We start from the raw sequence: 25,727 nt of genomic DNA, 5'->3' as shown, positions 1-25,727 counted from the left end.
GTTGAAATAATGGATGCGGGAAGATGATGTCTGATGTGTCTTGGTTCTTGGATTTTAGTTAAATTCAACTGAAATGCTTTAAAATTTCTACTCACTTCTGAGTTTATGTAAAAATCAGGTGCCTTAGCTTGGACTGCTGTAACAAACACGGCAGACTCGGTGGTTAAACAGTAAATAATTATTTCTCACATTTCAAACATTTATTTCTGGAGGCTGGGAAGCCCCAGATCAAGGTACCGGAAAACCTGACGTCTGGTGAGAGCCTGCTCCCCGGCCTGCACACAGCCGCCTCCTCCTCGGGTCCTCACCCGGCGGAGCAGAGAGAGAAGCAGGCCTTCTGCTGCCTCTTCTCAGAAGGGCACCGATCCCTCCATGGGGGCCCCACCCTCGTGGCCTAATTACCTCCCAAGGGCCCCACCTCCTAATGCCACCACACTAGAGATGGGGGTTCAACATACGGATTTGGGGGTGAACACAAATACGGGGCCCTAGCAGGTCTTAATCAGTGCCCATGGCCGTAATTCCTCTCTGTCACTGAAGACCCACCTTCCCCCCGAGGCAAGACCCCGGGCCCTGTGCTCTGGTGCGGTTACTGGCCGGTAAAGCGGCTGGACCTGTCTTCTGAACATAGCTGCCCTCTTTCCTTTCTCTTCCCTCCACAGAAGTCTGTTCACTAGCACGTCACCAAAGAGACAGTTACGTGTTTAGAAGCCCCAGTAGGTCTGACCTTGATGGACATGACTGGGCAGGTATTGGCGGCCGTCAATGGGTGTCCCCTTTCAGCGGGCCCCTCCCACTAACCAGGGTAGGGAGCCCCGCCCTTCCATAACAGGATGAGCTCACGTGCTGGAGGCGGCTCCGGGGTCAGCAGGCAGGACATCCCACAGTTTGGCAAGATGCCCTGCTGTCCCCTCCCCCAAGTGACCCAGCTCAGATCCACTGGGGCCCAGAGCTGAGCACCGCCCAGGCCCCAGATCACTGCTGCCTTTCTGACGGTCCTGCCCACTCTCTTACCTGCCCAGCCTGGTTCCCAGCGACGTCTCAGGAAATACACAAAGAAGGGGTGGGCGAGGAAGAGGATGTGCTCAGAGAGAAGGTGGCTCCAGGGCCACGCGGCTGCACGCTGGACCTGCTTCCAGGCCGCGTGGGTTATAAAAACCCACGAGGTGATTATTTGTGGGGGTGGTCGGAATTTGTCATCCTTGTAGTCACATGTCTTTCTTGTCACCTTGGCTCCTCTGAGGGTCTTTCTGATTGGCTGTGGCTCAGCAAACACTTAAGGAGCGCTGAGCGGGTGGCTTGCTGCTCAAGGCTATTCCACCTGGGGTGCCAGTGCGGCCCCACAAGTGTCCTCGGGGCCAGCATCAGGGTGAGGTGTGGGCAGAGCAGTCACCAGTGCGTCCTCCCCTGTGTGTGTTTTCATCAAATGGTGCCCTTGTGCTCTCTGAAGGCGTAAAACCTCAGGGTGGGGTTCCCCGATCCCAGCAGATCCGCGGGGGCTCCAGGCACACAGCTTTCTCTGTCCCGTCCGCCCAGTGGGTCTTTGTTGGCTCTGAGGAGGAGGCAGCCTTGCGCTCCTGGTTTGTTTTAGGAAACCCGCCACGACCTCGCACTTCCCTCTGTCTCCTCCAGGCACTGCAAAGGGCCGGAATTTGGTGGCTGAGAGCCCACCCACCCAGGCCCCTGCGTGAAAGATGAGTGGGCGTGGGCAGGAGGCCCATGCTCAACACAGGCAGGGCCTTCCCTCTCGTCCGAGGGGCTCCTCGCTGTTTACGGAGCAGATGGGCTGGGTCTTGGGCCTTAAACCAGCCCCATGGGTGGGTCTCTGAAGCTCTGTACAGAACGAGGACAGGCCAGGTGGTGACTCAGGGGCGTGACCAGGTGGGTTCTGTGCTGGACCTGCAGTCGCTGTGAGTCAGAGGCAGTCTTCCTGGCTGAGCAGAAGCTTTTCACCTTATTTTTACTCTTTATCTGGCTGTGTTTCATGGTCCACTGGTCAGACCACTCAGTGTTTTAAAGCATCTGTCCTGCGGTTCTCAGCTTTGACTACACATTGGACTCCCCCGGGGTCTGAACAGAGACTGCTCTATCCAACCTGGAATGCAGCTGGGCAGCGGGCTCTCTCACTGGAGAGTCCAGCGTTTAGCCAGGGTTGAGAACTATTGATTTTTGTCTCCTACACTGGGTAGCCGGCGTAATTCACGAGAGAAGAGTTTATTTCCAAACTCAAATCTTTGGTCTCTTTTCCAATGACTTTGTAGAACTGTCATCAGAAGATATTCTGCTTTCTCACCGGGGGTTGGCATCTGCGTTCTGGCACATCAGACATGTGGTGATACGTGACCGTGTCCACCAATGGCCAGCTCTGGGCCGGACGCCCGAGTGACGGCAGGAGCCGGGCATCCTGGTGCCACAGCTCTTGCTGCCCGAGAGGCGCTGGGCCCTCAGCTCCTGGTGGACCACGGTTGCTGCAGCCTGCCACTGTTGTCCACATTTCTGCCTTTCACTGGAAGAGAACTGTCATATCAAGAGACGGATATGATGATCCATTACCACTTTCTTTTTTTTTTTTTTTACTGCATTTGGAATCCGTCTTGAGTAGATTACACTGAGATAAATACAATAAAACCTATTTGATTTCATGGAAAGTCTGAACTCCATAGAAACATTTCTTTCCAAAGCCCTGACTCCCTAGTGCACTCATGAAAGGCGTTTTTAGATCATCCTTGCTCTGACTTGATACTCCACCGTCAGCTGGAGACCACTGTTCTTTACTTTCATAAAGGCAAACTTTGCCCTTTAGGGACGTCCAGAATCAGAATTTACGAAATATTGGAATTGGTTTTTGAATTTTAAAGTAACGTTTCTGATCATTTATGTCCATTATGAACTCCTTAAAAAATTCAGGATCATGTAAAAAATTTCCCGACATTTCCATAAAAATTACACGTTAATTCCACTACTCAGTGACAACCACTATCGGTTTAGAATTTAGCCTCTTTTCTTCTCTGAATAGATCCTCTAGTTACCCACTTACACAGGTGCACATTTAAGCATGAACGTGCTGTGAGATCAGAGTGAGAACGTGGTTTTGGATGATGTTCTGTTACCTGACCTCTCATAAGCACTTCCCAGACCGTCAAATCTCAGCTTTTTGTACGTCATTTATGTGGATGTACTTCAGCAGTTTTTCTCACTGTTGGTGTGACATTAATTTTATTGTACGAGTATTTTTCCACTTCTCAAATTATTTTTCGCAAATGGATTCCTAGAATTGTTGGTCAAAGGGCTTTGCCTGTTTTTAGTTAGTATTTCCTAAAACTCCGTGAATGCCCACAGTGAGCATGTTTTACGAGGCGTCCCCAGGACCATTAGCAGAGCTCGCCCCAACCGGATGGGCTACCGGGTAACACCTTTTCTTTCCTTTTCCCAACGGGATTTGTCTCCAGGACCCAGAGATGCAGTGCTTACTGCTGTCGGACGGAAAGCACTCCGGCCACCAGAACCACGTGGTCATTCTCCCGGCCGATGGCGGGGGCGGCATGGCCGCCATCAGCTTCACTGGGGCCTTGAAAATCCCTGTGAGTACCTGGGCCTGGGAGGGGTTTCAAAAAGGGGCATTTGTACTTACCATGAACAGAAACTGGCCTGCTGACAATCAAGCTTGGAAAAGAAATCCGTGACTGTATAACCCATAAGTTAGAGGCCCAGAGCCAGCAGGGACCGGCAGCCGCAGACAGCTCGGCTCGGGACCGAGTAAGGCTGCCGCCTTTGCCTCCCAGTAGTTACGAAATATGTACATACACGCACACACACACATATGTATATATGTATTTAAATATACACATGTATATACACACGTGTATATATAAACTTAAATACGTATGTATAATTTTGAAATTGGTTGTCTCCATTTAGAAATTCACAAATTTCATAGACAAACAGCAGGCCGTCCTGTCTTCACTTGAAACATCAGAAATTCTGGCTCCACTGGGCCTGCACCCCTGTGGCCCCATCCTCCCCACCCCTGGGCCCCCCATCCCTGGCCTGCCCTGAAACCCTGGGGAGTCACCACCCCCTCCTTCTGCTCTATGGCTTGGGTGGGCCCACCTTGATTTTCTTAACCTGCCACAGTGCTTTTAGGAGCACAGTCCTGGTCTGATTGACCTGTGGGCCGGCAGGGCAGGAGTGAAGGGACGTGCAGAGACCAGGGAGACGAGCCTGCCTGGACGCAGAGAGCTGATGGTCCTCGGAACCCAGCTTGTTCTGTGTTTGAAAATCAGGTGTGCTGGTCTGGAGGAGGCAGCCGGCCCGACTCTGGGCTGATGGGGGTGCGTGGTATACATATAATCAGGGTGTGAAGGAAATCAAGGGAAAAGTGTTCCGGTCCAGGTTGGGGGAGCCGTGCAATGATGAGATTTCTTTGCTGCAGGTTTTCTTGTATGACGTCCATGGGCCCCCGCAGCAGAGAACCTAGGGAGCCATGCAGAGGACTCTTCAAAGCTGCGTTCTGTGGGGGGGGTGCGGGGAAAGCGGGGGCCCGGAGCAGAACGGCAGGAGGGGCACACCTGCACCACGCTCAGGGGGCTGCCCTTGGGCGCCTGTTCGGAGGAGCTGGTGTCACTCCCATGCCGGCAGGACCTTCCCCGATGCTGGCCTCAGAGGCTGGGAGGGCAGAGGGAACACTGACCCAGGGGCTCCTTAGGGACCGTGTGAGGCTGGAAACGTAAACAGGGCACCCAGAGCCTTAGAACCACATCAGTCAAATGAAAGAACTTAGAACTTCCACTTCAGAACAGATAGTGCCGCCAGCACCCAGACGAAACTGGCCCTGCGGGGACCCTGCAGCTGGTCTCCAGACAGGAGGACATTGAAGGCCTGGCCTGGACTCCCAGAGTCCCTAAAAAAGACCCCTGTGGGCTGGCCTGGAGGAGATACTGCTTCTAAATGAAGTTATTTTTAAATGTTGTTAACAGCTAGTGACTTTTACGTTGCACCTTACTGTGTAGCAGCCTCAAATACCGCTGCTCAAAGTAGGGCGCACTGGGGACAGCAGCAGGCCTGGCCCTGCCACCACGAGCGGGCTGTGCCCAGCAAGTGTGGTGACCACTCTGGGCCCCCATTTCCTCGCCTGTCGTGCAGGCTCGGTGCCCTCGTTCACGCTGCTCTGAGAACTCCATGCTGTTCTGGAGTCCAGTGGGATCGTTATCCTCACACCAAGCGCGATGGCAGGCACGCGGAAGCGCACGGGCCATCACACGCCTCCCGGGGTGACTGTGGAGCATGCAGCACGCACACAAATTGCACGTTGTGTTCTCTGCCCAGATTTGGTGTGTGTTCACAACTCTGCACTCACACCTGGAGGGCCACTCACATCTGCCACGTGCTGTCTGGAACTGCTGTCTCTCTAAAAGCAGAGGTAAAAAGGAACGTTTCACAGTAGCCATGACTCCAGACCAGGTTCCTCACCGGGACCCACACTCCTCTTTCTGGGTGTTTCTCCAGCACCACAGGTTTGCTCAGTCCCAGGCAGGTGGCAGTCGCCTGTGTGTCGTACCAGATGGTCGGGTGTCTGCACTGTGTTTCCAGGTGTCTGTGTAATTCGCAGTGATTGCAGTTTTAGGGGGAAAAGACATAGCCGCTAAATACGTGGTAACTAGCTGACCGCGCGCTGTGTGCAGCCTTGCTCTTTGAGAACTTTCACGGCTTGTTTCAGGGCCCTGCGGTATGAGAATCAAATCAGTGTTTTTTATGGATCCTGGTCTGATGGAAAGACTTGAGGTTTCAGTTAACAGGTAGTCATGTGCTGTAAGAGGCTACGTCGGTCGGCTGTGCGGTCCCTCCCATCGCAGGTTGCCCTCCACAGCGGTGCGGTACCCGGGCATCTGGGGGGGCTGTTTTTAGGAGAATGAAGTACTTTGTAATTCTGTTGCATATTTCAGCAAACCTGCCGAGTACACTCTGGGGTAAACACCGGCCCCCTCTCTCTTTCAGGGCGTGATAGAGTTCTCTCTGTGTTTGCTATTTGCAAAGTTGGTCAGCTACACTTTCCTCTTCTGGCTTCCGCTGTACATCACAAACGTGGGTGAGTACCTGCTGCCTGCAGGACGCGCGGCTGTTCGCAGTGACTGCGTCGGACGGAGCCCCCTTATCCTCAGGTCTTGAGTCTTGGAAGGGAGCGCGAGCCTGATGCCCGGGAGACAGACGTTGGAGTCAGACTGCGTGATGAGTAGGAACGTATAGACAGAAAGAACTCAAGTGTGGACGTGTAATTGCCATAATGATCACCTTGTCGTGTCCCGGCTGTGGCTGCCAGTTCTGTGAGGTCTCCCTGTCTAGGGCAGCCTGCGTCTGAATTTAGGCTGCGTTGACTTTGGGTCAGAGCAGCTGGTGAGCAGGGCAGAGGCCCTGGGGAGCTGAGATAATACGAGCCTAACCGTCTGACCTGGAACCTGCTGCTGGAGGGGAGCTCTAACTTCAGGGGAGCCGACAATTTGCCTTCCGCTTCCAAAGTCCTGCCGGGGCCGGAGCTGGAGGTTATGACAGAGCAGAGCAGCTGGGGAGTAACGTGCCCTCCCCGGACCGTGCATGCCCGCAGCAGAGACAGGAGGAAGGCGGCAACTCCTAAGAGGACAGGCCCCTGAGCGCGGGGGCCGCAGCCACTGCTGACCGGGACGGGTGGTCAGGGAGGGCCTGGAGCCTCTGGGCCCAGGAGTCAGGGCTTGTGAGGAGAAAGAAAAGAAACCAGGGTCCCCAGGAGGTGCAGGCCCTAGTGAACGTGACAGAGAGGAGAACTGGGGTGTGGGGGTTCCAGAGGACAGACCCGTATTCCCAGCAGGGGCATGAGGACCAGCAGAGATGGACGGAGCCTGAGGCGGGAGGGCTGAGTTTCTCAGGGATGGAAGCTGGAGAGGCAGTGAGGGGACCGTCCTGTGGTAGCGGGGACGTGGGGGGGGAGGGGCAGGAAAGAGCTCCCAGGGATTCCATGCTTCCTTCCCTGTCCCACGACCCCTTCCTTGCAGCCAGCGAGCTGCCGTGGTGCAGACAGGTGGGCCCTCAATGGGCTGGCACTGCGCTCCTGTGACCACAGGACTCAGGTCACAAGTGACTAGCATTTGCAGTCTAAGTGATTGTTTGAAAAGAACAGATTGCCCTGTGCACCATTCAGGACGCTAGGAAGGGCTGGACTGATGAACAGTCCAGACGCTTCCCAAACCTCGTCTCCCGGGCGTTGGCCGCCTTGAACCCCCCGAAAGCTCCGGACCCGTGCGAAGTCCGGCAGGGAGACCCCTGCGCTGCGCGGTGAGACCTGGGCTTTCTCACCTAGAGGAGGAGCTTCTGGCGCCTTCAGGTCTAAACTCTGGGGGTCTTGTGCTCTGTGTCAAGGGGCGCTCCTGCAGCCCCCCGGCCGCTCCCCGAGGCCGGCTCCACCGGCCCTGTCTCGCCTCCCTGCTGCTGTCCTCGAAGGGACACTGAGCCGAAGGCGGGATGGCAGTTAGACTGAGCCACGTGAGTCCTCGCTTTGCAGGTGAGGGTTTAGGTCTCCTCCATTCTGTGCATCCACCCACATGGCGGACCCCTTTTTCCCCTTCTGATCTGATGATTGCTACTTTGATACTCATCTGATCATTGAGCGAATAACTGTTGCCTGACTGAAGGCATGTTTATGGAACAGCAGAATGTTGTGTGTGGGTCTTGCACTGTGACTTCCTCGGTGACACTCCGTCGTCACTTTAATAGATCACCTCGATGTCAGGAAGGCCGGGGAGCTCTCCACCTTGTTTGACGTGGGCGGCATCTTCGGTGAGTTCACTGCCTGTGTTCTCTGTGGGTGGTGCGTGAACACCTGTGGCCCTGACTCTGTGAGCTGCCTTAGTGCCGGGAGGCGCCGGGCTGTGCCTCTCGGGGAGGCTCCCCCCCCCATCCTGGGCCTTGACCCCATGCTCCGCAGCCCCTGGCAGGCAACAGGCTGACAGGGTTGGGACCCTTCCAGGCCGCAGGGCCTTGGGGCCAGCCTGAAACCTGAGCCCTAGACCGCCCTTGTTTTTCACTTGGGGGCGGGGGGAGGCTCTGGGTCATGTGACCACGGCCACCAAGGCCGGTTCCAGGCCGAGCACCACAGAGGCCACTCCCCGCTAACGGTGATGTGGGCACAGAGGGCCCAGCCAGGAGGTCACTCTTCTCACTGCTTCTGCGAGCCGTGTTCTGCTGCTGCTCCGTGGGGTCCTGCCCTGGGGACGCAAGCCCCTCAGGGCCCTCCCTCTGCCTTGTAGGTGGGATCCTGGCGGGTGTAATCTCAGATCGACTGGAGAAAAGGGCCTCCACCTGCGGCCTGATGCTGCTGCTCGCAGCCCCGACGGTGAGCCCGCGCCCCCACCGCCTTGTCGGGCCCCCGGGCCTGTGGAAACGCAGCCCTTTGTCCTCCCACAGGCAGACCCTCCCGTCTGCTCCGCTCCTGGCTCTGGTTTCCAGGACCAGCGATGGCCTCGGCGCCCCACTCAGTGCTCAGTGCCCCCCCTCTCCCGCTGGACCCCCCTCCCCCTGCCTGCTGCCCACCGCGCACCGCCCACCGCGCACCGCGCTGCTCCTCACTCACCCTTGGCTTCTCGTGTGCCCGTGTGCTCTGTTCCCTTTGGGACACCCTTCCCCTCCCTCAAGAGGCTTCTGCACTTTTTTTAGGATCCCTGCTGTCTTCCCTCCCTCCCCAGGCAGCACCAACCCTGCCCATCCACTAATTTTAAGTATTTAGTAGCTCCCTCTGCGCCTCGGTGTCCTCATGTGAAAAACCTCAGTGCGACTGTGAGGATCAAGTGGAAAATCACAGATCATGGCCGTTCCCACAGCAGCCGTGTCATAAGCCGTAGGATTGCTCATCCGTTTGCACTGTAGTTATTTGCCCGTTTGCCACTCCCCTGGGCCTTGACTGTCCCCAGACAAAGCCTAGTCTTCAGCCGTCCTGGAGCCATGGACACTGCCCAGAACAGACACTCAAAGAACCTTGGCTGATGACGTGCTGGGCGTGGCCCCTTTGCCACCAGGGCCCCACCTCAGTGGGCGCGGCTGTTTGGGTCTGCCGGCCTAGGAGGAGACGGGTAGACTCTAGAGACGCAGAGCTCAGCGGGGCGGCCCCAACAAGGCCTCACTCCAGGACCTCGGAGTGGAGGCGCCCCCAGAGCTCCCCAGATCGTGGGCGATCAGACCCTGCCTGTCTGGGGCAAGGCTGGGGACTGTGTGCCAAGCTCTCTGCGACGCCTGTCCTTAGACAGTCTGCTGGGGTGGCCTGGCCATCCTGCTTTTTGGAGGGTGTCCACTCTCTGATTGGCTGCCTGAGAATCACTTTTCAGAAATAGAGATTCCTGGCAATCTCTCAGCCACTCGTAGCAAACCGTTGTCTTTACCCTCTTTTTCCCTATTCACAGCTGTACGTATTCTCCGCCATCAGCAAAATGGGTCTGGAAGCCACTGTAGGTGAGTTGATGAGCCCTTTCCTTCCTTTCACACGCATTTTTTCATCCACACAGCTTTGTGAAATGAAACAAAAAATCAGCAAGAAGCATGCAGCTGGTATAGTGTAGCTGAAGTCTTTGCCAAGTCCCTCTGGGTGGGGCTTTGGGACTCCTGCTCCCAGACTTGAGGCCTGACAGTCGGCAGGTTTAAGGGCAAGCGTGGGAGAGTGCAGGCCCCTGGTCTGGGGCGGTGATGCGCCCTGGCCGCCCCTGGTGAGGAGCGGGCAGCAGGCGGGGCTGCACCCCCAGCCTGCCGAGCCCCGGGGAGCCGGCCCTCTCAGCTGGCTCTGGCAGCCGCCATTCTGGGCATCACGCTGGAGGACTATTTCCAACTTCCTGCAAGTAGTGCTATCGAATTATGGCTGTGACACTTAGTGAACATTTCTTCTGTTCTGACAAGGCAGCAGTGGGGATCAGAGGGGGCCGTGTGGGATCCCATGAAACGTTACTCAGGGGGCAGCTTGCGGGTGCAAGAGGATCCTGGAGTTTCCTATGACCCTTGGGTCCAGAATCTTCTGCACAGAGGAATGTGAACCAGAGGATGGCTGGGGGAGTGAGCCAGAGGCTAGGAGACCGCATCTCAGAAACGGGCAGGGCTGTCCCGCCCGTGAGCAGCTCAGCCGCGCTGGGGCTCCGGGGCCCCCTTGGGGGCTGCCGTGAGCAGCAGTGAGTGCAGAGAGGAAGCCGTTCCGCTGCAGGTGAGACCGTGGCTGGCGTCAGCATCCAGGCCACCGGACGACAAGGAGCAGGCGCTCCCCTGGCCACGCCTGTGGTCACGTCTGTGCTCGGTGCCCCAGGCTCTCGCTCCCTCTCTGTGACAACAGCTGCTGCCCATTGAGATTCAGCAAACGGGGTACCGGCTCCTCTGAACATAGCTTGAACCTCTGGGAAAGCGTGATTGAACTTACAAAACGTACCCTGGGGCAAGTTTAAAGGAGCAGTTTGTGACTCTTGCCCCAGCGGTGACCGCTCTGGGGAGGAGGGTAGACCGGCACCTGCTTGCCTTCCACTCAGGGCAGCACCCACGTGTGATGCGGGGTGCTAAGACTGCGGGGGCTCTCCCGGGGGCCCTGTCGTGCTTGCTAACCGCCCCTCTCTCCCCGGTCTGTTCTCTACAGCCATGCTGCTGCTCTGCGGGGCCCTGGTCAGTGGGCCGTACGCGCTCATCACCACCGCTGTCTCCGCCGACCTGGTGAGCGCGCGCAGCCTGGGCGGAGCGCACACGGCGTGTCTGCCCCGTGGGGTTAGAGGGCACAGGGGTGGGGGCGCTTCACCCACTGTAGGGGGTTCTTCCACGTGCTCTATTTTATGCTATATGCACACGCACACACAAGCACTCGTATTTTACAAGCTTTGGTTTATTCTTATAGTTTTAGGCTTCTGGGCATTATTTTTCCTCATTTAGCTTTTCCTTTTATTGTTCTCAGTTTGTGTTTCTCCCTCAACCTGATCTGTGTGGCTTTTTGAAAACCAGAGCTCCTGCTGGTTTTTCACGTAGAACTTCTGCCCCGTACGTTGGTTTCTTGGGCCCCGCCCACCCGCCCATCCTCCCTGGCGTTTACCGCCCCACGGGCTGATTTTTAGACGCTGCAGAGCTGCCGCGCGCGTGGCCGGAGAGCATCCCCAGCAGAGCCGTGGCCGCGGGCGCGCACGCCGGCCCGGCCAGGGACCCGATGAGCCCCACTCACCTTGTGGTTTCCACGTTGATCTCCGCGTTGTGAAGAGGGTGGCTGTGCCGAGTAAAGATTTCTTTATTGAGGAGAATTTTAAGACTTCTTTTAACTGGAATACATTTGGACAAGTATTTCTGTTCATTTTTTTAAATATTAAAAACACGTGAAACCTGGCATACTTTTCCAAGGCACGTTGGGATGGTGTGGAGCTTGAATCTTCTGACGGAAGTACCCCACGCCTTGCTTTGCGAAGCAGTTTGGGTAAATTGTCACGTAGAAGACACAGATCGGTTCTCGCTCTGATGTTGCAGGGACGTGTTTCACACTGGCTTTCTTTCTCCTCCAGGGGACTCACAAAAGCCTGAAAGGAAACGCGCATGCTCTGGCCACCGTGACTGCCATCATCGATGGGACTGGGTCTGTAGGTGTGTGGGGGTTTTTAGCCTCAGAGGTTAACTGTGGTCGGAGGGGAGGCCGCATCAGCACGTCCTAATTGTCCTCATTAACGGATGCCCAGGGTCGTGGTTGCTTTGGCGATTCTAGGACCGGCTGGCCTTCTTAAAATACAAGCAGATCAAAAGCACGTCAAAACCCAGGGGACACAGGCAGGTGGCACTCTGGTCCTCTTTGGTCGGATGGCTCCAGAGGAGGTATGGGCGTGTGGCCAGAAGGACAGGTTTTCCTTGGTGTGAAAGGACCGTCCGCGGGTTTTCATCTGAGCCAGTGACTGGCGAACTATGGCCCACGGGCCACTGAGACACTGACTGTCAGTCACTGTTATTCCAGTGAGGACAGCATCTTAACTCAAACATGAATGACAGGTAAACTGCTGGGTCCTGAAGCATACAAGATGCCCATCTTTCCAGCCCCTGAAGGGTCTTGGAGAGGACACAGTAGCATATGCTGGAGGAAAGAAAGGGGGTGAAATGAACATCTCACCCCCTCCCCGTCCCCGAGCTGGGCGGCCGGGACCTGGTACCCAGCAAGCCTGTCCTGATCAGTGAGTCTGAAGGCTGACAGCGGCGTCCTTGACTGTCCCCAGCCTCACGTGAGGAGCAGGTGCACTGGGACGGCCCTTGGCTCTGCCTGCACGAGCCCTGCCTGCCCGGCCCTGTGTTGTGTGCCGGCCCCTCTCTGGAGACGTGGGACCTGAAGCTCGGGGGGCCGCCTACTGTGGCCCCCACGGCTGCTCGGGAGGCTCTTGGGTGGCATGCTGGTGTGTCCCCGCTGCCCCAGGCTCCTGACGCAGGGAGGCAGTGAGAGAGCAGGCAGGCCAGGTGGGGAGGGCCCTGGGTCTGGAGCAGCTCAGAGCAGGGAAACCCAACGCTTGCCAGACGACGGCGGGTCTGTGGTGCAGGTCCCCCCAAGCCCGGCCTTCAGGCTCTCCTTCTGCACCAGGAGATGCCTCTGTCCTGTCTTCCTGAGGCCCATCATCCGAGCCACGTAGAAACAGCCCCGGTCCACTTCTAGACACCCACTGCTGTCTGACTGATGCCAGGACTGAAGTCCTCCCCCCAACCCTGCTCTCCTCCTGCTACCGCCACCCGGCCTCCCGGCTGCTCCCCCGAAACTCGCGCCTGGTCCCCATGGGCCTCAGCTCGCTTCCCGCCACCACCCCCATGCTGAGGGAGGGGCTCCACCCACAGAGAGTCTTCACCCAGGTATCAGCCTCTCACTGGGACCCCTCACCCACCCCGTTTGGGTGCATGGACGCTCCCCACGCAGGCTCAGGGACTCTCCTCTGGTCCACTGTCCTCCAGGCACCATCCTCCTGTCTTGTGCCGTCCTCTCTCCCTGCAGCTTCCAGCAGAGTGGAAGCCCCGCAAGGACAGGAGCGATTTTGTTCTCTGCTGTGTTCTCAGCACCAAGGGGGAGGCCGGGACAGAGCAGATGCTCAGGAGGAGGGTGAGGAGGGAACTACCTGGCAGCCCTGAGACTCAGGACTCGCCCACAGGCCAGGCAGCTGGTCTCTTGTCCGGCTACTGGGTTCCCGGGTGAGGGCTCGGGTCACAGAGGCCCTGGGCGACCCACTGCCCACCCGGCTCGCCAGGACAGGCCCGCCCGCCTGGGGTGGCGGGTACCCCAGTCCCTGCTGGTGCCACACTATGTTAGCAAGAAGCTTCCCCGGCCTGGAAGCCGCGCAGCAGGGGGAGCCCTGGGCCGAGCGCGGTTCTCGTGGGCTCTGGACAGGACATTTCTCTCTGCTTCTGTCCCACACAGGCCTGTCTGTGGGTCAGTCCAGCTCCCGCTGAGAAACCCTTTTCTTAAAGCAAATTTGGAGCTTGGCTGGGGGCCCTGATTGCATTTTAAAGCAGAGGAGTGGGGGTTAAAATGAAGGAAAGTATGAATTAGGGAAAAACACATTTTTCTTGATATTTTTCTCAGAGCTAGAGGGAAGCAGAAGTCTGTGGCTCGGGGTGTCCTGCGTCTGTAAACGGGGCGGGCTCTGAGCCGGTGGCGGGGCACGGCTCCCAGCACCCCCACGGAAGCCGGGCGGCTCAGCCTCTCTGACCTCTCCGGCGGCCGTCGGGGAGACGGCCTGGTTCTCTGCGGGAGCGCTGCCCAGCTGGCGGAAGCAAAGCCGGGCTCGGGTGGAAACGTGCGCAGTTCCCCGCAGGGCTGCTGTCCACCGGGGAGTTCGCCCGCTGTGTTTACTAAGTATTGGAAATACCGGTTTCGATGGAGGCGAAGCTTGACTACCTGTAAATAAGCCAGGGCCCTCTCGCAAGTCACCAGGGCCAGCCGGTCCCGGTGACACAGGTTTATCTGCTGGGCGCCTTTGTGGGATTAGAGCCGCGCCTCCGCGGCCGCAGGGCTTGCTGGCTCCATGTTTATGCAGAGCAGTTAGAGAGCCCAGAACTTCTTCAAGGTCATTTTCATTTTATCAAAGTAAAGCATAACGTAACTTTAGAAACCAGATAGACGTCAAAACTTATCATAATGCAGAATGGCATTCCCGCCCCCACCCCCCAGCCCCTCTTTCTAGAAGCTGTCACTGCCGGCTGTGCTCTCTCGTCTCCTCCATGCACGGTCACACGTTTCTTGACCTTCCGTGTTGTCCTCCTGGTGAGGAAGGTGCGGCCCCTGCTCCGTCCCCGTCGGCTCCTTCACCACCCTGTCTCTTTAATGTCGCTCACTCTTGAGCCAAGAAATAAACCTTAACTACACATCCTTAACGTGCACATTTTTGTTTTTCTCCAAAATATCGAATGCCTCACCTGCCCTTTGGTTGGCATTTCTGTCACAGCTGCGCCTTTCTGTCCACCGCAGCCACGTGCCGCCGGGCTTCACTCTCACCTGCTGCGTGGCCCTCATCCCAGAGCTGCTGTCACGCCGCAGCTTGTGAATCCCTTCCGTCTTCCCCCGCGGTGGACCCCTGCTCGCCAGATCCCGTGTTCATGACTCCTCTTTGGTGGGAAACGTCTTCTCGTGGCCTCCTGAGTAGTGGGTTGCAGGGCACAGCCCGGGAGCGCTGGGGAGGGGTCTGGATTCAGCTCTCGCCTGATGGATAGTCTGTCTGGATCTAGAGGTCTTGGTTGAAAGTTCTTTTTCTTCCGAATTCCAGTGTCATCCAGCTCCCATCTCCACCACGGAGAGCCCCACTGTCATCCTCGGCCAGGCCTCCGCTTCTGACCTCTCGCCCCTGCTCTCTTCCCTGGGAGACCTCCAGGCTCACCTCTCTGTCTCTGCGGCTCCCCCTCGTCCCTGCGCGCCGGGCACCCGGGGTCCCGCCCCGTCTGGAAACAGGCCCTCCATCCCTGGGACGTGCGCCCTGTCTTCTCTTTGACAGGTTTCCCTTCCTGTTTTTGTCTTCTGGAAAACTTACTAGTCAGAGGTGTAGCTCTCTGGATTAATCCTTCAATTTTCTGTTTTCCTTGCCTGCCTGCGTCTTTGTTCTTTTCCTGAGCTTTCTCAGAGACGTTCTTGGCTTTGCTTTCCCGCCTCCGTGCTGAGCCTTTTACTTTAGCTGCCATCATTCATGCTCATTGGTGTCTCTGCCCTCTGAGTGCGTCCTGTTCTTTCTTCTCGGATCAGTGTGTGTGAGGCCAAGTCACGAGAAGTCGCTGATGCTGGACTGGATTTCAGATGCAGGAGCGGGAGTCTCACGTGGTTCAGCCTGGTTTCCCGTCAGTTCTCTGGGGGTGTTGCATTTTGCTGGGAGTTTTCTTCTCCCCAGTTTGTTCATTTTCTGCAGGTCCCCCTCCTCCCAGCTTGTTCACATTTACCTTGAGGCTTTCCTCAGACGCAGGTGGATCTCGGCCGTCCCCTCATATGTTTGCATTTAAGACTAAGCCGCTAAGCACTTACTAGAAGCCTTTTCCGCATGGGAGGCATGTCAGTTGCATGTCTTTGGGGTCCGGCTCGGGTCTGGAGGAGGAGCCCCCCCAGTACCCACAGGGGGTGTGCACCTTACTGCCAGCATCCTTGCCATCATGGGAGGGGCTGCCTGGTGGAAGCTGGTGTCCCTCCCTGTGCTCCCCGTGCTCGGCGGTGCCTCGTCCCCATCCTGCGCCGAGCTCGGAACCCCTGAGCCCAAAGCCTCTGGTGCAGACTCTCCCAATGGTTAAGGTTCTGCTCCCCTGGGGTCGGGGAGGGGTGGTCCTGGGGTCTGGGAGGGGTGGTCCTGGGGGGGTGATGCGGAAGAGGAGGGCCCTGGGGTCGGGGAGGTGGGGCACGTCTCATAGTTCATTATAAGAGGCTTTCAGCCAGATCTCCTGTTTCATTCTACTGCCCACCCTCCCCTGCCTCATGCCATGGGCAGCCTGGCCCTGGGCAAGGAGGGCCAGAGCACATCAGTCGTGCCCTTTAGATCTCATCCACACAAACAGTGCCTTCCCTCAGGTGCCCTTTGCGGGTTTTAGTTTTTATTCAGTTATGGTCCATTTTGTGGTGTTCAGGGGCTGTAGAGCTAAGCACATGTGAACAGTCTACTGTGTTTACCAGGGAGTCCTTCTGTGATTACAAAAAAACACGCAGATGCTTCTCAGATTATAAAAGTAGTATGTGCCCTTTGTAAACACTGCGGATAGCGTTAGCGCGTCGCAAGCAGGAGGGGCCGTGCTGGCCCTGCTCTCGGAGGTGAGACCTCGGTGCATGACTCGGCGTGAATTTTCACACTTCTCACTGCCAGCGGCCTGCCCAGCACATGCACCACGGCTCATTCCAGTCCCTCGTGGGAAAACAGCCCCACTGCTGCAACAGACATCCCTGAACAAGTGTCTTTGGGTATTTTGAGGAACATTTGCTTTCTTTTGTTTTTATAGTTTTTTTAAGACATCATTTTGACATAATTTGAGACTCACAAAATGGATGCAAAAATAGTACAAAGAATTCCCACTTGTTTTATCATTCCCCCTTCCTCCCCCTTTCCCTGCCTCTCTCTCACACGCACACACACACTCGCACACGCACACACACACACACACATATGCTATGAATATTCACATGCATTTATTCCCAAACCACGTAAGAGTAAGTTGCAGACATTGTGCCCCTTACCATTAGCTGTGTACTCAGTGTGTGTTCCCTGAAGACAAGGAAGTCCTGATGTGACCGCAGCACAGCTGTCAGAAGCAAGAAGTTAACGTTGATACAATATTAGTATCCACAAGCCTCACTTGTATTTTACTAAATATTTTTATAGCATAGGAATATCTAAGACTGTGCGTTAGATTCAGATTACTTTATAACCATTTTTAATGGGATTGTTGGAGCAAAAGAGTGAACATTTTAATGTCGACAAGTTTTTAGATCGGCTTCCTAAAACCTTGTTCCAGTTTTGCCCTCACCAGCACCAAGTGCCAGGCTTTTCACCCCTCACCAGTCTGATGGCTGAGAACGCGGGTTTCCCGGTTAGCTTGTTTCTTGCGTTTTGAGTCAGGCGTGGCACTCCGCTGTGTGTTTGCGGGCCTGGGTGCCTCGGGTGGCCACGTCCCAGAGTCCTCCTCACCGGGAACCGTGTGTCATCTGTCTCGCTGCAGGGGCGGCCCTGGGCCCGCTGCTGGCCGGGCTCATCTCCCCGTCCGGATGGAGCAACGTGTTCTACATGCTGATGTTCGCAGACGCCTGTGCCTTACTGGTAAGCAGCTCGCTGGCGGCGCAAGCAGCTCCCGTGAGTGTCTCTGTGACTGTTGCCCCACCGCTCCCTCCCGCAGACTCCTGCAGGTCTCAGGGAGTCCAGTCTGTCACACACCCAGGGACCCTAAATGTTTTGAGGTCCAAGGCCCTTTCTCCTTCTGGTCTAAACAGACGTCCGAAGCAGCAGCAGGTCAGCCTGCCACCCTGCGGTTCCCAGCAGACTGGTGGCAAGGCCACAAACGGGGGTGCCCTGCCTGGGACCCTGAGCCTGTTGGCTGTCCCGTGCGAGTGCCCCTCTGTTCCACAGCGTCCACGTGTTAAGTGGGCAGAGTGCTGGCCCCGGTGACGGGATGACTGTGGGAGTTAAAGGGGACAGTGCCCTGAAGCTGACTTCCTAGACAGTGCTGTTCCTGCCCCCACATCCTCCTGTCCCCAAGCGGCCACACGGGGGGAACGGCCTGACTGCCCGTGCCCCAAGGGCCAGGAGAGAGGGGTGGAGCTGAGGCTGCCCGCATGGCACCAGGCCCCTCCATTCCCTGGGTCCTGCTTCCCGTCCCTCCTGTGTGAGACAATGGGAGGTTTCCCTCGGATGGAGAAGACCGGTCCTGATGGCACAGTCACGCAGCGGCCACTGGAGAGCGGCCACCACAGCCTCACCCTGGCCGATCACCACGCACGGGGCCCCAGACCTGAAGTGAGGCCTCCTCTCTCTTCCCCGGGAAAACCTAACCTGGATTCCAGGGCAGAGAGTCAAGGATTTGGGAAATAACAGCTCCATCAATTAAATGAAAGTTTTGTATCTGAAGTCCGGGCAGCCCTACAACGCAGCTCCCCCGACTTCATACAGAATCAAACGCCAACTCCCAGCGTGCGGACCTGTTAGGTTTTGAAAGCGGTTTCCCAGTTAAGTCCCCGGTCCCCTGCACTAGGTAGCGGTGAGGCCTCCATCAGGGTGGCTGCTTAAAGACAGAACCGCTCCTGTTTCAGGAGCAGCAGGTAACACATACATTAACCTTCCTTGTAACGCACAGTCAGACTTGTAAGAAAGGAGGGGTGGCCCCCGGACCCAGGAGCCTGGAGGCAACATGAAATAGTCCCCACACTGCTGCTGGGGCAGCCGGGGAGGGGTCGGCCTCGGGAGCTGCGGGCCCAGGAGCAGGAGACGGGGGCCTGGGCCGCAGGAGCAGACCCGCCTCCTCGTCGAGGCAGGCCCCTGGGGCTCTGCGTGCGCTGGCGCAGAGCCGCTGCACCTGGCGCAGAGGGGAACTGGGGTCTTCGCCCGATCGCCAGACTAGGGGCGGGGGACCTCCCCTGCCTACAGTGAGCTTTCACTTCTAACTTAAGTTACGTAAATATTACGTGACATGTACCAAAATCGGGTAAAACTGATCCTGGAGTGGTGCTATACCTGGTTCTTAGGCAGAAGCAAATCCCAAACCAGTTGAGAGGGACAAACCTCAGCCCAGCTGCACAGGGTCCCACAGCCGACAGCGCCCCCAAGGATGAGCTCCCAGCCCCAACCCCAGGTCAGGAAAGAGTAGGAAACAGGCTGTGGTGATGGGGTGGCAGACAGAATCCGACCCCCCAGAGCTGCAGGTAAGAGGGTTATCAGATGAGCTGTAAAAATAAACACATCCAGCATAATGGAGATGTCAGAGAAGCGACTGAACTCTTCATGAAAAAAGAACAAGAAGTAAAGAGGACCGAGCTGGAGAGAGGTGGACATAAGGAAGCGATCCGGAGTGCAGCCCAGAAACAGGAAGACGGGAAACACTAGGCAGCAGGTGGAGAGCGGAGGCCCGGAGAGGCTGGTGCAGCGCCGTCCGGGGGGGCTCCCGAGCGGGAAGCTGGGGAGACGGGGCCAGAAGCGACAGTAGAAGAGAAGAGAGCCGAGGACGAGAGCCACGTGGAGGAGGCGGGCGAGTGCGACGGGGCGGGCCCAGCGGGACTGTGGCCCGGCTGGCTCGTGGTCCCAGCAGACCGCGGACCGGCTGCGAAGACCTGGCTCCAGGTGTTTACAGGACACACGCTGAAATGTCAGAATCAGAAGGGACAAAAGGAAAAGAGTGGAAAACTGTATAACAGGCAGACAGTCACTTGGAGGCCTTCAGACTGGCTGGGTCAGATGAGAGAGACTGAAGCCAGTCACACCACGAGAGGCGAGGTCACCTGGTCGGCAGGCGGCCCGCCGGAGCCAGGGAGGACAAGCCTCCTCAGCCTTGCAGACCAGGCACGCCTTCTCTTCACGGTCGCCTGACCGGTTTCCTCTCCTTCCCAGTCCGAAGCGGACCTCAGTGAAGCCGGCGGGTCAGGCCTGCGCACCGGGGCGCGTGCCCTCCAGTCCGCAGCCCCCTCCAGCTCACATCAGCACGGGCTGCAGCCCCCACCATGGGGGCACCTGGGCGGCAGGCCCGCTCCCTGGGGGGCACTGCGCACAGGCAGCCGTTTGTGTCAAGTCTTAGACCTTGTCTTTCAGAGGTGTCGCTGCTGCTCAGTGTCCCCCAGGCCCTCAGGGAACACTCGCTCTTTCCTCCCTCTTTTCCCTCCTCCTGGGATCTGCCTCCTGTAACCATGGGCTCTCCCCACGAGCGCTGGTCACTCACTGCACGTGGTGGAACTTGTTTGAGGGGACACCAGCTCAGCTTGGCCTTGGCAGCTCGGTACGGGCAGCTGGAGCTGGAGGTTCACATCCACGTGGTCAGTTGATTTAAGCAACGTGACTCTCCCACCAGCACCGCTCACAGCAGCGGACAGGCCCCCGCCCGCTCTGTGGCCGTGGCTGCAGGGGCCCCGCGCGCAGCCAGGCGGTGCCTTCCCCGTGGGAGAAGCGCCCGCTTTCTGGACGGCGTCCGTCACACGAGGGCGACGCTCCCCCTGAGCCTCGCGCGTCTGAGGACACGTGTCTGCCTTGCAGAGCTGAGGCCTGCGCTGTGCGGCCCCTCAAACCTCTGCTCGGCAGCCCCACTGCCTTGGGCCTCTCCTGGCCCCGGTCTCCCTCGGGCCCGAGGGTACCTGCAGCTTTCTAAGAATCGGGGCCACCAGAGCCAGACCTCCCTCAGGAGCCCCGAGGCTCTGCACGCGGTGGGGGAGCCCTTCTGGGGGCTGCGGCCGTGCCGGGGGAGGACCAGGTCCACAGCTGCAGTGACACCAGGCGATGCTTCCCCGCTGTCTGCACGCAGCCCCTCAGCATGGGAAGGAGCAGAAGGGGAGGAGGACTGCTCCCCGACAGGGAGGCAGGGCCACTCTGGGCTTACTCCGAGGCCCTGGGGGTGAGCGGCAGGCCCTGGGCCGGCAGGGGCGCTCTCCCAGGAGCTTCCCAGTGACACAGAGCTGCTCCCACGACCGCCCTCCAGCCTCCTGGTGCTGATGGCTGGTGAGCGCTCGCCTGGCCTTCGGAGCCACGTGGCAGCTCCCACGTGTCACCATGACCGTGGGCCGCCTTGTCCTTACTCTCTGTCTTTCCCACTTGGACATTTTATGATTGGACTGGTTTCATTTTAAACATTACTTGAACACAGAGGTCATTCTGGCTGCAGTCTGTCCTAACGGCCTTGTTTCCGGGAGCACGACCCCGGGGGTGACGCAGGGGACCTAGTGAGCGGGGCGCTGCTCGGGGACCAGGCCCTGGGGCTGGGCGAGGCTCCCACCGCTCAGCTTTAGGGTTTCAGTGTTTGATGTTCTAAAGAAGAGGCCCCTCTGAGAGGTATCCCCCCACGACCCGGGAGATCTGCAGACATGGTGAACGTGAGCGCCGAGCCCAGTGGGCGTTGCGGGTGCAGGGCAGGCGCTCAGGGCCTCGTCTCTGTTCTGGGTGCAGTTCCTGATCCGCCTCATACACAAGGAGCTGAGCTGCCCAGGGCTGGCGACTGGAGACCAAGTTCCGTAAGTCCTGCCCCTCACCTGCCTGCCTCCCCGGGGTCCCTGTCCCCGCATGGCTCCTTCCCCCGTGTTCCTCTCCCACTGAGCCCGGGTTGGCTGTGGTCCCGGCGGTCTCTCCTCAAACTCTGAGTGAAAAAATGTGAGGGAAGCTGCCTCCTTTGTTCTCCTCAGACAGAGAGTGCCCCCAGCCCAGCCTGGCTCTGCCCCGCCCTGTGTCCCCTCCTCCCCTGTGTGCCCTGGAGGCTGGGGGGGGGGGGGCGGGAGGTCCCGGGAACCGGCACTCGGTGGGGACCTGCGCCTGCGTGGCCGCGGGCTGAGTGACAGCCGCCGCCTTGTGCTCTTCCTCCAGGTTTAAGGAGCACTGACCACCGAGTCCCATGGAGGGAGGCTGGGCCCGTCCTTCACAAACTGTCTTTCAAGGAAAAGTTTTCAAATAAAGGATCCTCTGTTGAAAAGAATGATTTACCTTTGCCTTTTGCACACTCACCTGGAAAAGACACAAAAGCCACCTCGGGAGCACTGGTACTATTTCAGCCGAGCCGCGGGGCTCAGGGCCGCGGTGAGCAAGGCGGTGAGCAGTGTGGCGCCGCCCCGCAGCCCGACGAGCGGGCCCCTGGCGCCCGGGCAGCAGCTCTGCCGCGGCCGGTGACATGGCCGGACTGGTGGGCGGCACTCAGGTGAGCCTCGCTCCCCCGGGGGTTTCGGGGTGAATGTCAGAGCGGGGGGCGCTGCAGGTGGGGGAGCGCAGGCAGCAAAGAGCCCACCTCCCCAAGGACCCAGGACACAGACAGCCATCAAAACCCCCATCGCCTCACCTGGAAGACGTCCAGCACTTCCTCCTGCCCTGCAGCCACCTGGAAACGGTACGGAGTGAACTGCGGTGAAGCCAGCCAAGCCCGCGGACGGGCTGGAGGATGGAGCGGCAGCCCCAGACACCCCGAGGTTCCTATCACCAGAACCCCAAGGGCCACGACGCCCCTGGCCCCATGCGGGGTCGCGGGGAGGACACAAGGAGGCCAGCCTGGGGCTGGGAGTGGCCGGTGCCCAGCCCGGCCCAGCCCGGCCGTCTGCCTCCTCCCAGGCCCCACACAGACCTGGGACTGTCCTTGGCTCCACGGCCCTGGTGCAGATTGGTTTCTCGAAGTGTGTGCGGTGTTACGGAAGCTTAAGAAACCCAAGTGGCATCTTGCTATTTATTAAGACAAACTCCGATTGTCCTCTGGCCACTTGTTTTCTCAGTTGTTGCCTCAAAAAAACACCTGCTCTTTGAAATGAAATGTTAAAAAAAAAAAAACAAAACTCTAGCAGAACGTTGGTTATTTCTGCTCACGTTTCCATTACGTTCAGAAACGAAACTTCCAAATAAAGCCACGTGTTCTTAGTCTTTCTCAGATGGGTGCCCAGGGTGACCACTTCCGGGCGCTGGCAGGAAACGCGGGGCCAGGCGCTGCCGTCCGGCTGCGGCCGCCGCTCACCGCCGTCCCCGCTCACCGAGGGCGCGGCTCTGCTCTCCGGAGGGGGCTGTTCCGAGCGCAGGTGTCCTTGCAAGGAGGCCTTTTTTATTACAGGAGTGAGTTGCCTACTTGAAAAGTGCCCTGTCGCTGAGGGTGAAATTTCCACCAACACTGAGCGGATTCCATGCAGTTCCTCACGCACGGTTCACCCGGCTGCATCTTCCTCTTCCTCCTGCTCTTTGCATCTTGTGTCTCCTCCTCTGCCGCTGGCCCTCCGGGCGGTGGGGGTGGGGGGCGTCCACTCTGTCCTCCCTGCAGCTGCAGCCCCCTTGCTCCCACACGGCCTCTGTCCTTTCAGTGTTAAATAGCAGGAACAAGGGCGGGATGAGCTATGGAATCACACTGTTCAGTGACGCACGGACTTCTTTTCTAATGAAACCCGGAACCACCACTCCCGCCTCCTCCCTCTGGGCCGGAGCTGGTAGTCACGATGCCCGGGAAGGCCTTGGGTTGACCCAGTCCATTTTTGCACCTTCCCTGGAGAACAGCCACCTGTCTGTTGTGCTTCAGCGGCAGGAAGCGTTTAGGAGGTGATGGTGCTTTTCCCAACACAGGGGACTAAAGTGTTAGGAGAAAATCTTCGACAGCCCCCGGAGGAAGGGGGCCAGCAGCCCTGAGCCTGCTGGGCGGCCACCGGCCATGCCTGTGAGGTGGGGAGTCGAGCCCTGCAGAAAAGGGGGTGCACACAGGGCTGTTTTTTAGAGCAGTTTAGCTGAAACATTCTCTGTCCATGAATGGAAGGTTTCATTGTGACTCTTACAGAAAAAGTATATGAGTTCAGTGTAGAAATACATCTTCATTTCATCCTGAGCAGCGGCTGAGACAGGTTCCTCCTGCAAATAGCCGCTTCAGAGCCCGCGTGCTTGCAGTCACCGGGAATGTGGCTTTGCCCTTCATGAATTTACGTGGCAGTCAGACCTTCCTATTCAAATCCACGAGAAACACCCAGGGTGATTGAAACACAAGCCTGTGGCACTGGTGAGAGAGCCAAGGCGGGGCTACAGCCCTTCATTCACAAAGGAACGAAAAATCGGTCCTGGAAACTGTCCGTTAGAAAGAGCCCCTCCAATAGCCAGCTTGTAAAATCCAATAAAAAATAGATTGCTAGAAAAAAATGAACTGGGAAAAACATGCAAGCCCTGATTTTTTATTGTTAGATTCAACAGACATAAAACCACTCTGCCAATTGCTGCGGAAGTTTGTGAACGCTTCCTCCCGACCCTGCTAATCTTACTGTGAACCATAGCCAGCGACCTGCCAGCCACACCTTGCAAGGGAGGGAGCCACGTGGCCATGCGGCTGGGGGCCGGGCGGTGGGTGTGCAGGGCTACTGCGAGTTGCTCACACAGCGGGTCACGTGGGGTGTCCCCAAGGAGCCTCAGCAGCCTGGCTTCCCAGGGGGGCCCTGGGTCCTCCCGGCTGGGAAGTGCGGGCGGCCAAATTGCAGCCAGTGCCAACTTGTTCAAAACGTGGGCCCCTTGTCCAAAAATGAGAAAAAAGTTCAAGGTCCTAGGATATAAAACATTCTCCCCTCTTCCCTGGGAAGGGGCCGTAGGAGGCAGGGTCCCGGGGCAGCCTCGGCTCCAGCCCCCCGAGCCGGCTCCACTGTCCCCCTCCAACCTCCCTTAGGAACCACAGATGCAGAGAGAGCCACCAGAACTTCAGCACAGCGGCTGCAGAGGCCTCGGTACGTGTCTCCTAAGCACCCTTTCCTCCTCTTCCCACTGGTTTCACTTATCAGTGACATCCTAATGGCACCAAACAGCTCACGGCCCGGCCAGGACACATTACACGTTTGTAAGTGTGCAACATCCACCAGGGTTTAAAGGGACCGACCTAAGCTAATTATATTTAGTACCTTGAGTCAAAGTAAGCTTACAGCCTAAATCAGGTAACTGACCAAAACATGTATTCCTGCCGCGAAGTCGAGGTGCCTGAGGTCTCCGCGTCGGCCGCATTGTTTGCACCAGAAAGCCCGGGTGCTGTAGTGGACGCAGGAGAAGCGGGTGGCTTGCTCCAAAGGGCGGGGACCACAACATTTACCCCACAGACCTGTCTGACCCCCAAAGCCCGAGAGCTGGTACTGCCTTCTCTCCACTCCACTACCAAGAACCAGGCCCGGCCCTGGGGAGCCCCTTACCGCCTCGACCACCGACTGCTCCGTGACTGTGACTCCACCCCACGCAGCCGGCATCCAGGGCAAGAGGCAGAGCATTACCCCCACCCCAGAAAGAGCCCCGGGCCCCCCCTGCTCTTGAGAGTCGACCTTACTCTGACCTTAGCGGCTTCCCTGTACTGCAGCGGGGAGGGGGGCGTCTTGTCCTGTGTGGGCCGCGCCCCCTGCCCCGGGGCTCTGTGCCAGCTCCGGGATAGCTTCTGCCCCTTTTCCCGCTGGGCTGCCGGTCCTTTTCTTTCCGATTTGCAGGGTCCTTCTGGACTTCACCCACGCCTCTGATGGTTGGTCTTCTGCTTGGCTGGTCCCTGGTGCCCAGCCAGTCACTAATCCTGGTGCTGCTGGGGGGCCCTTGGTAGACGTGAGGACCACCTCAGTCCGCTGACTTGAAGTAAAGGAGATGCTCTTCCACAACCCAGGAGGGCCGGCTCAATTGGTCCAGAGGCCCTCGGAGCAAAACCGAGGTTTTCCTGCGGAAGAAGAGATTCTGACTCGGCCCGTGGACGGCAGGGCCGGCTCCCGGCCCAGAGCTTCCAGCCACCTGCCCTGCAGGTTGCGGACATGCCGGCTGAGACGAATGCATAACCAACTCCTTGGAATAAACCTCTTTATGTAAATAAGGATCTTTATGTGTGGGTCTGTGTGTGTCTGCATGTCTGTGTGTAGACGTGTCTGTGTGTGTATGTGTGTGTGTCTGTGTGTATGTGTGTGTGTGGTATACGTGTGTCTGCAGGTGTGTGTGTCTGCGTGCGTGGGTGTGTCTGTGTGTGTGCGTGCCTGCGTGTGCGGGTGCGGTCCCCTGCTGGTTCTCTTTCCCTGTCAGAACCCTGGCTTGTACAATGTCTTCCTCTAGTTCCTACGTGTTTTAAGGGGACACGTCTTATTTTCATCATCAGAAGTAATA

General features: G+C 57.8%; 1 protein-coding gene across 12 annotated transcripts in view; it reads left to right on the top strand.

The window, feature by feature from the left end:
* The window catches only part of SLC37A1 (solute carrier family 37 member 1), a 79,374-nt gene extending 56,857 nt beyond the window's left edge, over window positions 1-22,517 (top strand). For 9 of the 12 annotated variants that reach the window (XM_074348566.1, XM_074348509.1, XM_074348771.1 and 6 more), the window contains 11 exons: window positions 1,023-1,166; window positions 3,450-3,581; window positions 5,995-6,085; window positions 7,741-7,803; window positions 8,274-8,359; window positions 9,420-9,468; window positions 10,625-10,698; window positions 11,526-11,604; window positions 17,161-17,258; window positions 21,075-21,139; window positions 21,486-22,517. In XM_074348566.1, the coding sequence (XP_074204667.1) occupies window positions 1,023-1,166; window positions 3,450-3,581; window positions 5,995-6,085; window positions 7,741-7,803; window positions 8,274-8,359; window positions 9,420-9,468; window positions 10,625-10,698; window positions 11,526-11,604; window positions 17,161-17,258; window positions 21,075-21,139; window positions 21,486-21,501 (897 nt within the window). In that variant the 3' untranslated portion in view covers window positions 21,502-22,517. The remainder of the gene's footprint in view (window positions 1-1,022; window positions 1,167-3,449; window positions 3,582-5,994; window positions 6,086-7,740; window positions 7,804-8,273; window positions 8,360-9,419; window positions 9,469-10,624; window positions 10,699-11,525; window positions 11,605-17,160; window positions 17,259-21,074; window positions 21,140-21,485) is intronic. The other 3 variants (XM_074348884.1, XM_074348837.1, XR_012501166.1) reach the window with 2 other exon arrangements.
* The last annotated feature ends 3,210 nt before the right edge of the window (window positions 22,518-25,727 follow it).

Source organism: Camelus bactrianus, chromosome 1 (assembly GCF_048773025.1).
Source record: "Camelus bactrianus isolate YW-2024 breed Bactrian camel chromosome 1, ASM4877302v1, whole genome shotgun sequence".
Lineage (NCBI taxonomy): Eukaryota > Metazoa > Chordata > Mammalia > Artiodactyla > Camelidae > Camelus > Camelus bactrianus.
Note: the sequence above shows the minus strand (reverse complement) of the source record. Positions and strands in the feature narration are given on the sequence as shown.